This window comes from Mesoplodon densirostris, chromosome 11 (genome assembly GCF_025265405.1).
Source record: "Mesoplodon densirostris isolate mMesDen1 chromosome 11, mMesDen1 primary haplotype, whole genome shotgun sequence".
In the NCBI taxonomy this organism is placed as follows: domain Eukaryota; kingdom Metazoa; phylum Chordata; class Mammalia; order Artiodactyla; family Ziphiidae; genus Mesoplodon; species Mesoplodon densirostris.
In genome coordinates this window covers 6,307,323-6,321,616 of record NC_082671.1, presented here as the reverse complement: position 1 = coordinate 6,321,616, position 14,294 = coordinate 6,307,323, and the positions used below count along the sequence as shown (strand labels likewise).

The 14,294-nt window shown below is 39.5% G+C and overlaps 1 protein-coding gene across 2 annotated transcripts in view; it reads left to right on the top strand.

The window, feature by feature from the left end:
- The window catches only part of C11H12orf4 (chromosome 11 C12orf4 homolog), a 38,165-nt gene that overhangs the window by 18,003 nt on the left and 5,868 nt on the right, over positions 1–14,294 (top strand). Inside the window, exons 10-12 of one of the 2 annotated variants that reach the window (XM_060112909.1) lie at positions 3,185–3,259; positions 7,185–7,387; positions 10,488–11,588. In XM_060112909.1, coding sequence (XP_059968892.1) covers positions 3,185–3,259; positions 7,185–7,387; positions 10,488–10,493 — 284 coding nt within the window. In that variant the 3' untranslated portion in view covers positions 10,494–11,588. Of the gene's footprint in view, positions 1–3,184; positions 3,260–7,184; positions 7,388–10,487; positions 11,589–14,294 lie in introns of those variants that run through there. The other variant, XM_060112908.1, reaches the window with a different exon arrangement.

Below are 14,294 nucleotides of genomic sequence, written 5' to 3'. Positions count from 1 at the left end.
CCAGGAAATAAAATACGGCAGGGTTTTAAACGGTTGCTGGTCAGACCTTTAAATCTACTTCTGGTACTTTGGATGTCTGTCTTGTTTGTTTGTTTTGCAACTGCAGTGTTTCAAAGAAACCCTTATATACTTTGGGTTCACATGGTTTGTATCTTTTAGTAAACAGAGAGAGAGACTGCTGTATCTTTGCTTGGTGTCTTTGTTCTCTACCCCATGAGGAATTCCTCCTGTTCTCTTGATGCTAGAATTCTAGAATGCAGCTCTCTAGGCTCAACTTGATTAGCAGTCACGGTAGTTTTCGTGTTTATTCAGTAGGTTTTTAAAAAAGCATTTTATTTATATTTTAATCATTTCTAAAATAGGTAAAACAATCTGCAGATTCACAATTCAAACTGTACAAAAGAGCATACAGTGAAAGTCTCTGTATCTCTGTCCACCAGCCATCCAGTTTCCTGCTCCAGAGGCAGCCAGTGCTGTGTCACATGTACCTTCCGGACATGTTTATGTGTGTGTGTGTGAGCGGGTGTATGTGTGTATTTATGTATTTTGCCTTTTCACACAAATGGCAACTTTCTCTGCACACTTCTCTGTCCTCTGCTTTTTCTCACTGGATAGTTTATCTTGGACATCATTTCATATCTGTACAGAAAGAGCATCCTTAGAGCTTCTCACTGCTGGATAGTGTTCCCCTGCAGGATATCCCATTAGTGATCAGTTCCCTATTGATAGACATTTTATCTGTTCCCAAGTTTTGCTCTTATAAGTAATAATGCATGAATAACCTTACACATATATCGTCATGCGTGACTGAGCATATCTATGAGTTTTTTTGTTTTTTTTTTGTTTTGTTTTGTTTTGTTTTTTTTTGGTACGTGGGCCTCTCACTGTTGTGGCCTCTCCCGTTGTGGAGCACAGGCTCCAGACACGCAGGCTCAGTGGCCATGGCTCACGGGTCCAGCCGCTCTGCGGCACGTGGGATCTTCCCGGACCGGGGCACGAACCCGTGTCCCCTGCATTGGCAGGCGGACTCTCAACCACTGCGCCACCAGGGAAGCCCTGAGCATATCTATGGAATAGATTTGTAAAGAGAAATTCCTGAGCTAAAGGGCACATACATTTGTAATTTTGATAGTGTCAGCAACTGCTGTCCATAGCGGCCCCACCAGTTTGTATTTCCACTCCGGGTAACCATGGCTTTGTAGTGGCAATGTCTGTTACATACAACAGAGCCAGGCTGAGTCTTGGGAAATCGGTGTGGAAGTGTATCCCAACGAAGGACCTTTCAGAAAATTACAGTCTGTCCTCTTATTCTTCTGCCATCTCCTTCCTCCATCTCATTCAAACTAGCAAGGATGTGATCAGACACATTCAACTATTATTCTTAGTAGTAACTAAAAGCATGAAGATTGAGATCATGACAGGTGTGGGAGAAGGCGGAGGACGCAAAGTTTATTTATGAGAGGAAGTTTTTAAACCACATACGGTTAAGGCAACGTGTGTACATCATGGTAGTATTTTGTTCTTGTTCAAGCAACTATTTTGTGGTTTAAGTGAGTCAGTGAAACAAGTAGGTTTATAAAAGACTACTTTCTTAGAGGAACCCGTGTGTTATAGAAGAGTTTTGCAAAAATACTTTCTCCATCTTTTCCTTTTCTGAGCATGCCCACGTGTTTGTTCTACACGTTTACATCCTGATACGCAAGTACTGTCTATTCTAAGACATTCCATTGTTTTTCTCACTGTGCCTATTATATCAGCATCTTTATATTTCTGTGGTTCATGATAAGCCAAAAGCAACTTCATTTTTTGTACATGTTTTATACACATTAAAAAAAATTTAGCCATCTTCTTAGTATTACAAGGTATTACCATTGAAACATGGAAAGGGAGATGGACTATAAACTGTTCTTTCTTGTTTACTTAGTAGGGATTCTGTCTGTTTATATCCTATGTGAACAAAATTAGAGTCTTCATTTATCGTTTTTTGTTTTCTGCACTGTGAGCAGACATTTATTCGAAGCCTATCAATTACATGGGTCTGTATGAGAATCAGACTGTTGCATTACATGTGGATTCTGGCAACACAGAGTCTTCTCTCTATGCTTCTCTCTCCCTCTGTCTATTTATAAAATATATGCATTTACAAGGTATGATGTTGTAAATCAGTTACTCAAAGTAGTCAGTGGGTAAAAATATTAGGTTACTTTTATTCAGAACTTTTTTGAAACCATAAGGCTCCCTTGGTATTTTCAGTTTACTCATTTGAAGTTCTGTTTTCAAGTGATTTTCTGATGTTGAAGGCCATTTCAATATAGCTTTATATTTAATTTGAATAAATATACAGCCTCTTAAAGATAACTACTTTGAATGCTAATATTCATCCTGCAGTTTTCAGTTCTCATAGAATTCTTATAAAATTCAGATGTATCTTCTATTAAAAATATATGTACATATATAAAATAATTTGTGTTCAACCATAATAATGAACGATCAAATGCGATATATCTTATTTTACCAACATTTATCCCTCAAAGTAATATCATGCCTCCTAAAAAGAAAGAAAAACTATTGAATATCTGAAGAAAAATATTCCATTTGAAACAGAATCTCACCCGTCTGTTTGAAAGAAATTGTATATAGTGTTAGATAAGAAGTAACAAATTTCAGGAATGGGCTGAATAGCAGGTGATTCCTGGTGCTGCTAACCACTAGCTTATCGTCCTGAACAAGTTATATCAACAGCAGTGACTCAGATTCTAAAAATAAAGCTGGCCACCCCACAACTGTCTAATGAAGTTATTTTATGTGTAGTTCACTTAGTGCCCTGAACCTCCCAGATGAAAAATAGGGGATTGGCAAGTCTAAAGTGGTCAAGACCACAGGCTTTGGAGTCTGAGCATGTGGGATCAAGACCTGGTTCCACCACTTACCTGTGCCTTCCTCGCTAATCCTCTGTTCCCGTGTATAACGTGAAGAGAACACCAGTCCCTCAAAGGACTGTGGTTAGAGGGATTTTGTAAGAATTAAATGAGACCATCCATGTAAAGCATGTATCTGACTACCTGGCACCTAGAGATCCTTAGTAAATTTTTGCTGTTGTTGTGGTTGTTTGGGGAATAGTAGTCGTAATGTGCTTTCATATGTTATTGTGTTCTTTCCCGTTGCATTACTACCTTATGAATAGATTCTGGAAACCGAAATGGAGGAAGTGATGATAAGACTAAGAATGCAGATAGAAACTATTTAAATATTTTACCTGGTAAGTATTATTTTACTTTAAACTGCAATCTCCTTATAATCACATACATTGAAATCATCGATTTGAAACATAAGTTCTTATGGTGTACCTTATACAATTTTTGTTGGTCAGTGTATCACTTTAGAACATTGTATCTATCATCTATAAACACACTGTCACAATGTTCTGCAACTAAATCTTTATTCTTATAGTAGCACTGACTTTTCCTGGATCCATACAAGAAAACTTCCTCAAGCAGTTACATACGTCTAATCATTATTTGCTATTTCAAATGTCCTCTTTTATACATTGTTTCTTAGTTTCTTAAATGAACCAAAGAATAATTTTTACTATGAAATAAGCAATACTAAATAGAGATGTGAACAGTTGAACATGTGGAAAGAACACGGGTCGTCTGATTTAGAACCTTTCTTTTTGCCATTTCCCCGTAAATTTTCCTGCTTTCCGTTTCTTATCTGCTTTATTATTCTTGGATATATTGTTTTATCAGCTGGAAATTCACTCTCTTGATCCTCTTCCAGGTTGAATGCACTCTGATGATCCTTGGCAGTGTTTGTATGACAGGGCATAACAGGGAAGGCCTATTTGTAGACGTTATAAGTGTAAAGTCTTTTAAGCCAAATGGTAAATGTTGCAGGTTCATAAACAACCAAGTTTGTTTCCTCCCCCGGATTTTCTACACATAGGTCACATTCCGTTTAATCCTGGTGCTCATCTTGTCTCCTGGCCAGTTCGCTTGTGGTCGTCAGCTTCCGAATATGCTCCCACCTCAGATAGCCCACCTTAGTGGATAATGTTAGTGGCAGATTGCATCACCACATGCTGTTTCCTCCACTATGTGGAACAGGAAACTGTCCTCCGCTCCATCTAAAAATACCTTCATTGAGACAGGATTTATTGTATTTCTCTTCGTAGATCCATAATTTAAATCATCTATATTTTGTGGCTTTCTTAAAATGTGCCAATCTTATCTGTTCCGGAGGTACCAACGTCTGGTTTTTTTTAAACTTAACTCTTTACTGCTGTATTTATTTTCCTTCTTGCTCCTTTTTGGAAAAAGCCTATAGGTTAGTATCTCATTATTACCAGCAAATCAGAAGACTGTGTCAGAAGTCCTCACTAGCAGAGAAGTAGTGACAATTCAGTTAGCTATGCTGATAGCATCTGAATTTCCATTTGGGTAAAGGATGCTGCATGGCCAGGAAGTGTACAGGAGGAGAGAAAGATCCAAATCACAGAATGCTTTTAGATTTTGAAGTTGCAAAGAAAAAGTTTGATTTATGTATCTTTTAACCAGTGGGTTTGCTTTATCATTATCTAAGTATTTGTAGTTTATATCATCTAATTCTCAAAACGATTTTCTGAGGAGAGCAGTCAGGCATTATTTTCCCCATTTAATTCACGAAGTACAGAGGATCTGTAAGTTGAATTGATTTGCTCAAGATCATTCCGCCAATAAATGCTAGAGACCAGATCTTTTTAACACCCAGTCTGGTCCTTTTTATGTTATTTTGATTACTACTACCAGCGCCGAGACCCCCATCTTACTAACGGGTAAAATGAGGCCCAGGACAGGTTATCTGAGGTCAAAGGAAGCAGTGCCAGTTTGGGGATTAGGAGCACCTGACTTGTCCACTAAGTCCTCAGCCTCAGTCCTGGACCGTAGCCCATGTTTAATGCTATGAGTACCATCATGTGAACCATCAGTAGGAGTTCAAGAGGTGAGACGCTTCATTGGATATACTGGGTCTCTGATAAGCAGTCTGCGTCTTTTATTGCCTGCCAGGGAAATTGCTATACTACTACTCGCCGGACAATTTTTTTTTTTTACTTTTCCTTTGTCTGGTTTGTTTAGATCTGTCACTGGCCTTTCTCTTTTTTTAAAATTTAGTTATTTATATATTTTTGGGTGCATTGGGTCTTCGTTGCTGCACGCGGGCTTTCTCTAGTTGTGGCGAGTGGGGGCTATTCTTCGTTGCAGTGCGCGGGCTTCTCATTGCCGTGGCTTCTCTTGTTGCAGAGCACGGGCTCTAGGTGCGTGGGCTTCAGTAGTTGTGGCACGAGGGCTCAGTAGATGTGGCTCACGGGCTCTAGAGCGCGGGCTCAGTAGTTGTGGCACACGGGCTTAGTTGCTCTGCGGCATGTGGGATCTTCCCGGACCAGGGCTCGAACCCGTGTCCCCTGCATTGGCAGGCAGATTCTTAACCACTGTGCCACCAGGGAAGTCCCTGGCCTTTCTCTTTTACTGCTTATCTAGTTCTTTTATTGTATAAGTTAAAGACAAAAAAAGACCTCTGCCTGGGGCCTTTCAGTGGCATCCATGGGCACAGCTTATGTACACTAGTAATTGGAAATGGTTAAACATTGTGCCAAAGTATATTCAATACTTCAAAATTACTATATGTTTATAAGTAAATATAAGTAAAATCCTAAGATAAGGACTTTGAAGCCAGGATGAGCAGAATTTGTGAGGATGTGGGTTAGCGATAGAAGAATAGTTCTTAGAAGAGCAGAGTTTTCCTAGAAGGACGTAACAGATTTTCCAGTGAGGCAGGTGTGTTTATAAAAACATATTTTTTATATATTTTATTTATATTGACAGAAACTGCAGAATATAAAAGCCAATGGCTAGCGTGGCTACATAGAAGATAGAGTGATTGCAGAAAGCCTGGATGTTAAGGTTTGATAAACACTGCGCCGGCATTCAGTCCAAAACATTTGTTTCCCATTCAGTGAACAGATGTTTACTGAGTACCTTCTATGTTCCAGGCCCTGTTGTTGCATGTGCCAGAGATAGAACATTAAACAAGAGAGAAAAAAATCCCTACAGTCACAGCATGTAAACAGTGGTCCCTTTAAAATAACCTCATAAACAAATAACAGAAGAATTTCAGTGCTGAGAAGAACATAGAACAGTGTGAAAGAGAATAAGTGAGGGGTGAGGGAGTCCTATATCAGTCAGATGGGTCAGTCAAGGAAGACCTCTGGGAGGAGGTGACCTTCACTCTGAGGTGTGATTGGCGAAAAGCAGTCAGTCGACAAGAATCTTGGGGGAAAGCCTCTCTCGGGGAGCAGCCCTGGGTCAGGAACAAGCCCTGTGTGTCTGAAGATCTTAAGCAGAGTCTGTGTGGCTGAGGCAGGAGCAGAGGGTGAGACAAGAGGACGGAGTTTGGATTTTTTCCCGAGTGTCGTGTGAGCCACGTTAAATGGGAGAGTGATATAATCTGATTTATACTTAAATCATTTTAACTGCACATGTGGATGTGGTTTGTAGATGGGCAAGACTAGGAGCAGAGGTTAATTAAGAGGCTATTACAGAAACCTAAGTGAAATGATGGCAGCATGAACTAGGGTGATAGCAATAAAACTGGAATGCTCAGGTTTGAGATATTTGAGGTATATGTTGCAGATACACTGAAAATAGTTGGTGGTGAATTGGATTGGGGAAGAGGCAGTGAGAGAAAGAAAGTAATTAAGGGCAACTCCTGGTTTCTGTCCTGTGCAGCTAACGGGAGGGGGACTGGACCCCTAAACCGTGATGGAGAGAAGCAGGTTCAGGGTGCAGGGAAGACAGGTCATCAAGGAGCCTGTTTTTACATGTTAAGTTGAGTTCAGTACCACGTTTTGAGCATTTACATCAATATAGTGATGACGAGTACTCATTTGACCTACTTATGAGTAAATAAGCTTGGTGGTCTCTTCGTACCAATTTAGGAACCTAAGGTACATTTGGCCTCTTTTTTCATCACCCTTCTTTCCAAGAATGAAGGAGCACTAATTATATTTGCTTCCTGAGTCCAACAGACATTCCTGATAACACCTCTGCTGGTTCAACACACTGGCTGCCCACTACAGTTGTCTATGAAGCCCACTGATGAGTGTGACTTATGCATTTGAAAGTCATGATTGTATCTGCTGTTCACAGGAGAATTTTACATTACTCGGCATTCTAATCTCTCAGAAATACATGTTGCTTTCCATCTTTGTGTGGACGACAACGTGAAATCGGGAAACATCACTGCTCGGGACCCTGCCATTATGGGTCTCCGAAACATACTCAAGGTTTGCTGCACCCATGACATCACAACAATAAGTATTCCTCTCCTGCTGGTGCATGATATGTCAGAGGTAAGCAGATAGAAAAATAACAACGTTTTCTGAAAATGTTAAGATATTGTATAATAATAATAATCCACTTTACATTGTAAAAGCTCTGTTTAACTAATGAGGCTTGGCATCTCCTATCAGCATCTCCTATACGTCATCAATAGAATTGAGTGACATATAACATAAAACTGAATAATCCTTAACCATATATGTTCAGAAGAACTCTAGCATTATCCTATAGTAGGTAAACTAGAAAGCCAGACTTATTTTTAGCTTTGGATAAGGCATGTGCCCCTAATCCTCCCCCTTCTCGTCTATTTTTGTCTTAAGTAGCTTTAGATTTACCTCCACATTTGTATTTGGCTTTGGCTAACATTAAAATTAGTTTGCATTCTCTGAGTAGGCATTAACAGGCAATAGAAAGAGAAGCTAGATGACGGGAAGAAGCCAGCCTCATTTTAACGTTTTCTCAAGGATGCTCTTAGGATAATACAAGTGCTGGCTTCTATGACCAAAATGTGGCGTAATCATTCATTCATTTTATGATGTACTGAACTTTATTTTACGTTTTTAATTTAAAAATCTCTTTCCATGGCTGTTTGCTTTCTCTCCTGCTTTCGTCCCTTACCTACATAAAAACTGGTTAGAAGGGATAAGTTGTAGAAATACAATACAGAGACTAAAAATTCAACTTCAGATAGTCTGGAGGAGCAAAGCAGCCTCAAGACAAACAGGTGCAGGCAAGTCCTTCTGGGAGAGCCAGTGGCCCACGTGGTGAAGGAACCCATGTCAGCAACATGGTGCCTGCTTGTTTTGAGTGGCACTTTTTTAAAAAGCAAAATGGCTAACTGGCAAGTACAGCTTGTGAAAGGAAGGAAGTTTGATCATCGATTATTAAAAGTTATTTACCAAAGTAATAGATGTATATAAATACTGTATCATAAAGCGCAGGGTAAAAGATCTGATATTGTACTTTTTAGAGTGACTCAGTCCCCAGTTAGACTCATCACAATATAGGGCACCTCATTTTAAATGCAATACTCTATATAAACACACACAAAAAAATCAATTCCATATAAGACAGGATGATTTTAAATGATTTCCCACTTACAATTCATTTGTATTTTTTACCAGACACACTATCGTTTTGATTAAAAGAATTCTGGTTCCATTAGATGCAAGCTGCATCAAACTTTTTAATTTCTCAGCCTCAGTCATACCTAATACGGCATTAGGAGAGATTGACCAACATGTTTTGTTTTGTTTTGTTTTTCCCACTGTAGCTTTATAAAGTTTTAGTCCCATCAGGAATTTTTAGCCATCGTTAGCGTCACTAACTAGTCCATCTATAAAAGAGTCTTTGGGGAGTGACAAAGAAAGTTTGTGATGAATTCCAGCCACACGGAAACATCCAAACATTCTTGCAGCTGGACTCCTGGTTAACCAGTTTATAAAAATGGTTATATGTAGGTGGGAAACAACCTCAAAAACAGTGTTTCCAAAAGTCACTAAGTTCGGATTTACTTCCAGACATCTGATACTATAGCGTGCCCTCTCCCACAGTGTCACAAAGGTTACAGGTTTTAAATTGGGACAGCCAGCTGCAGAACATTAAGTCTGTTTCCAGAGTGTCCATTTTAATTCACGAAAGTATATTGAGCCACCATCCTCCCATTGGTCGTATTTAAACATCCATTCAGGTCAAGAAGTTTATCCTACAAACTCAGACAACACTGCACAGGATATAGAGGCAGTATTTGTCTTAGCTTTCGTGCAAGGATCCCAAAGCATTTCGGCTCTTGTTTTCTTCCTGTAACAGACTTGCCAGGCTCTCAGTTCCCATACTGCAGTGTGTGCAAGGTAATGATGACAGTGTCGGAAACAGTCCATGTCCCAGCGTCGATAAAAACAGCTGTAGAAATGAATTGCAGTTTAAAAAAACAGGAAAGGAAAAAATAATCTATCGGCAAGAAGGAAGACATCCTGCTCTTACCAATTTTATCTCTGTAGATCTTTGTGATCTGAAGACACTGTCATCCTGGAGTTCAGTCTAACCTGATAGACGGGGAATGAACGTGCAGGTCACGAATCCTGAGTTCCTGACCTTTCCTTTTGTTTGTGCTGTTAACTTGTTGAATCATTTGGGACTGAAGTGTTTTAGTTGTTATAATTGTTGTGGTTGATGCAGATGTTGTTCTTAACCTTTTATTAGCATATAATACACATAAAGAAAAGCACACATAAATATACAGCTCACATTTTCACCAACTGAACACCAGCATCACCAACGCCCAGATGATGAAACAGAACGTCACCAGCCAGCACCCCAGCGTCGCCCTGTGCTCCCTTCCCATCGCTTAACCCACATTCCCTCCCTCCACCTTTGAAAAGCATAGGTTAGTTAGGTGTGTTTTTGTAATTTATGTGGATGGAATCCTATTGTACATACTCCCATATCTGGCTTCTTTCACTCAGTATGGTGTGTGTGAAATTTATCCATAGTACCGTTTGTGGTTGTAGATTGCTCATTCTCATTGTCACATAGCGTTCCATTGCATGACTGGACCACAGTTGTTTAGTCATTCTACTATTTGTGGACATTCGGGTGGTTTCCAGGTTTTGATTATTGCGACGAATGTTGCTGTGAACATTCTAGAACATATGTTTTGGCATTTCTGTTGGATACATACTTAGGGATGGAATTCGTAGACGGTAGGCCAGGCACCTGTTTAGCTTTGGTAGATCCAGTCAAATAATTTCCCAAAGTGATTGTTGAACGTAAAAAATGAGAAAGACAGACGGCTGTTTCTCACCTTCTGCTGATGCTTATGAAACCGATTCATATGAGTGTGTCAGGAACCTCCAAGGCACAAGCTTGAGATAAAGGATAGTCTTGCAATTTCCCTCAGGGGTGCATAAACCCAGGAAATAACTCTTATATCTACCATCTAAGACACACAGTGAAGACCTAAAAGTATATACCAGTTAATCAGCTCTGCAGTTCAGCCTTACTCTAATTGGAAGATTCAGGTTAGGTAGTCAAAGTGCAGCCACTAACTTTAGATACAATATATTGTCTGTGATCATAATTAGAACTGGCATCCTCATTTCAATTTCACAGGTTTAGAATTTACTCTGTGTGTGCCGTGCCCACTTATCATCTAAAGTATAGCCGCCAGACCCAGTTTCCTGCCTCATTTCTGAAGTCTGAAGTGTTTCACATGATCCGTTCAGCTTCTTCAATGGATTTCTTTCACATGTGCTCTCACAGATGTGACGCTAAGATTTAGTCACTTGGCTGTTAGTTAGAACTCATGATCAAAAGCGTTCTGTGCTTACCTGACCCACTGTGTTGTAGACGCCACCTACTGTATAATATATACTAAGGGTTACTTCCAGAAGAGAGCAGGACTACAGGCCACATCCCACGATGACACCCAGTAAATCATGTCTTCTTGTGACCTTGTTGACTTCTAAAGCTTGCGGTTTAGAGTCCTCAAAGCCATTCTTTTCAGGTGCTGGTTTCGATCAGAGAACAAATGACGGGGGTGCTTGGGATGGAGCCTCTGTGTGGGCAAATGGGGGTTTTAAAAACCACCTGGGTGTGTATTTATGCAGGTGCCTGCAGCTTTCTAGTTTCCTTTCTGATCCACCTGCTGCTAAGTAGCGCTAAGCGAAAGTAAACAGAACGTGAGTGTTCATATCATCTGAAAATTAAATTGTCTGTCACTTCGAAGATATCCTGGGATCCTGCCTGGAGCTGGTATTTTGGTGTGTTCTCTGTATAGCACTGATGAAACTTTGTGTTAATTCACATCATTCTGAAGAGTTCGTATTAATTTGGCTCATAGATATTTGCTCTAGACCGCGCTATTAACCACACATACCAAAAGCAAGAAAGCAAGATATTGAGGGATAAAAGGGGATGATCTTTGGAGAAGTGGGGCAGTGAAGGGACTTGATTTTTTCCATCTACTTTTGGTCAAACCACTAGAACTATCCCTGTTCTAACTTGTGCTTCAGTCTTTCATCATTTCCATCATGATCCTGACTTTAATACAGTGGGATCATATGTATTCTGTATGTTGGTGCTGAAGCCTGGCCCTTTGGAAGCTCTGTGCTCATACTGCACAATGGTTGTCCTCATGTAAGCAGTGCTTAGCCTTGGCCTTAGCCTGAGATGTTTCAAAGGCTAATCGTAGATGACAATAAATTACAGATAGGACAAGCTACTGTCAGATAATGCTTTTTTATATGTAAAAACGTGCTTTATTATAATAGTATGAATAGTAATAATTCCTTGATTCTGATTATTTCCATGGTATTTTGAAAAAATGTTATGTTTTAGAGTAGCATTTTAAGGTGATGCAAATACTCAGTTATACTTTAGCATTTATGCCCGCATATGATCCTTCAATAAAATGTTTAATGCCAAGTGAAGGGTAAGTAAATAAAACACCACTAATGAAAACCAACAGGAACAATGAAACCTAAAAACAGATACACAAAGACTTTTGAGGCACTGGAATTGTGAGACACGGACCATAAAATAGTTGATTACTGTGTTTAGAGAGCTTGAAGACAAGCTTAAAATGTCTTCAAGTAAAAAGATGCTGTGAAAAATGACCTAGCAACTACAAAACTGAGTTTTTAGTTACTGAAAGAAATTTAAAAGACCTAAATAAATAGATATACTATGTTCATTGGTTGGAAGACTCAGTACTGTTATCTGTTCTCTTCAAAGTGATCTATAGATTTAAATCCCAATCAAAATCCTTATAAGGTGATTTTGGAGATAAAGCTAATTCTAAAATTTATATGAAATACACAGGACCTAAAACAGTCAAAACAATTTTGAAAAAGAACAAAGTTGGGGAACTTACAGCAATTGATTTCAAGGCTTACAAGCTTAGCAAGCTACAATAACCAGTAAAGTGTGACATTGGCAAAAGAATAGACTGTGGATCAAGGGAACAGAATAAAGAATCCAGAAATAAATCTGTGCATATATGGTCATTTGATTTACAGCAGATATGCCAAGGCAGTTCAGTGTGAGAAAGTGTAGTGTTTCCAACCAGTGGTGTTGGAAAAATTGGGTATTCATACAGGAAAACAAAAAACAAAAAACCTTGAGCTTTACCTCACAATCATACATAAAAATTAACTTAAAATGGATCATAGACCTAAGCCAAAAAAGCTAATAGTATAAAACCTCTAGAGGAAAACACAAAAGAAAATCCTGGTATCAGATTAAGCAGAGATTTGTTAAGACACCAAAAAAACATAAACCATAAAAGAAACGCTTAATAAATTGTACTTCATTAAGATTTAAAACCTTTTCTCATCAAAAGATACTGTTAAGAAAATGACAAAATGCAGGTCTCAGCCTGTCACGTGACCTTGAGTGGTTTACCTTTCTCAGTGTCCTAAATGAAAAAGTTTATAAAAGTTGTTTTGTGTGAGATACAAATCATGTATATTGTAAAGCTCCATGTAAATGTAAGACATTATTATTGTAGTTTTCAGAGCTATCAGCATTTCCTCTTAGCCGCAGGTAGGTATTTCTTAGTCACCTTGCTCCCTCTGTACATTTTTTAAAACTAGGCAGAAATAAGCCAAAAGACAAAAACTTGTCACTCCGTGCATGTGTGTACTCCCGTAAGGCATCGTGGCTCTCTTGTAACAGCCTTGGCAGTTACAAGGAAATATTCTTCCTGAACTTTGAAGCTAAGACGTATTATAAACTTAATTTAAACATCAGGCAATTCTACTAGTCATTTTTATAAGCTTCCAGAGTCTTGGAAAAGAGGATTCTTTACGTTTTAGCCCTTTTGGCAACGAGACCCCTTTTATTTATCAATCTTAAAAGTATCTTGGACACGAAAAAGTAGTTTCCTGGGAATTCCCTGCAGTTCAGTGGTTAGTACTCTGCACTTCACTGCTGAGGGCCCGGGTTCGATCCCTGGTCGGGGAAGTAAGATCCCGCATGCCGCAAGGCACAGTCAGAAAGAAAAAGAAAAAAAAGTAGTTTCCTCTCAAAGCCTAATTCTCTAGCTACAGAGAAAGTCACTTTCTTTTTAAATTTCCATGGATAATAAAGGATTCACTCACTCAACCTGTATGCTTGAGCATCTGTATGCTCAGTATTGCAGGAGGCATCATCATAAAGGTAATAAAGGTAAATAAAAAGTGGCTCCTGCCCTTAGAGAGCACACACCTTAGTAAAGAAGACATAGATCCCATCTCCCTACCTATTCCTCTACCACCGCCCCCCACCCCACCCCCCCCAAAAAAGACAGAGTAAAATGTGATCATGGAGATAAAACAAAAACAAAGTACTTTGGGAGTTCAGAGACACCATTTGTAGCTGGGGAACTAGGAAGTACTTCATGAAGGAGAGGACGGTTAGGGAAGGAAGAGCAGGTTTCAACAGATGGGAAGAATGGGGAGGGCATTCTAGGCAAAAAAATGGCTTGAGGAACATGGGAGGAGCGGGTGACAGGCATTGCAGATCATGTTCAGGAAAAGGCGGACAGGCAGGCTGGAGTGAAACCTCACTTTTTAATTTAAAAGTCATAGAAGCTGAGATAGTTCGGGTTCTAAGGTAATTAGCCTTAAATACTAAAGAAAGTCTTAGATGATATTCATGCGGCAGTAGGAAGCAATTGCAACTTACTAAACAGGAGTCTAATGTGATCAGAAGGTATTTCAGATAAATCAGCCAAATCAGTTCGAGGGGGAAATTCTGGGGTCCAGGAAACTGCGTGGGAAGCAATAGCAATAACTAGACCTGAGATTGCAGAGACTGTCAGAGATGGGTGAAGGCCTGGGATAGCTCAGTGACACTCAGCCCAGGAGAGGGGCCGGCACGTTTCATGCAAAGTGTGAATAATGCCGGAGAGGCCAATTAGAGCAAGACTGAGAGAAG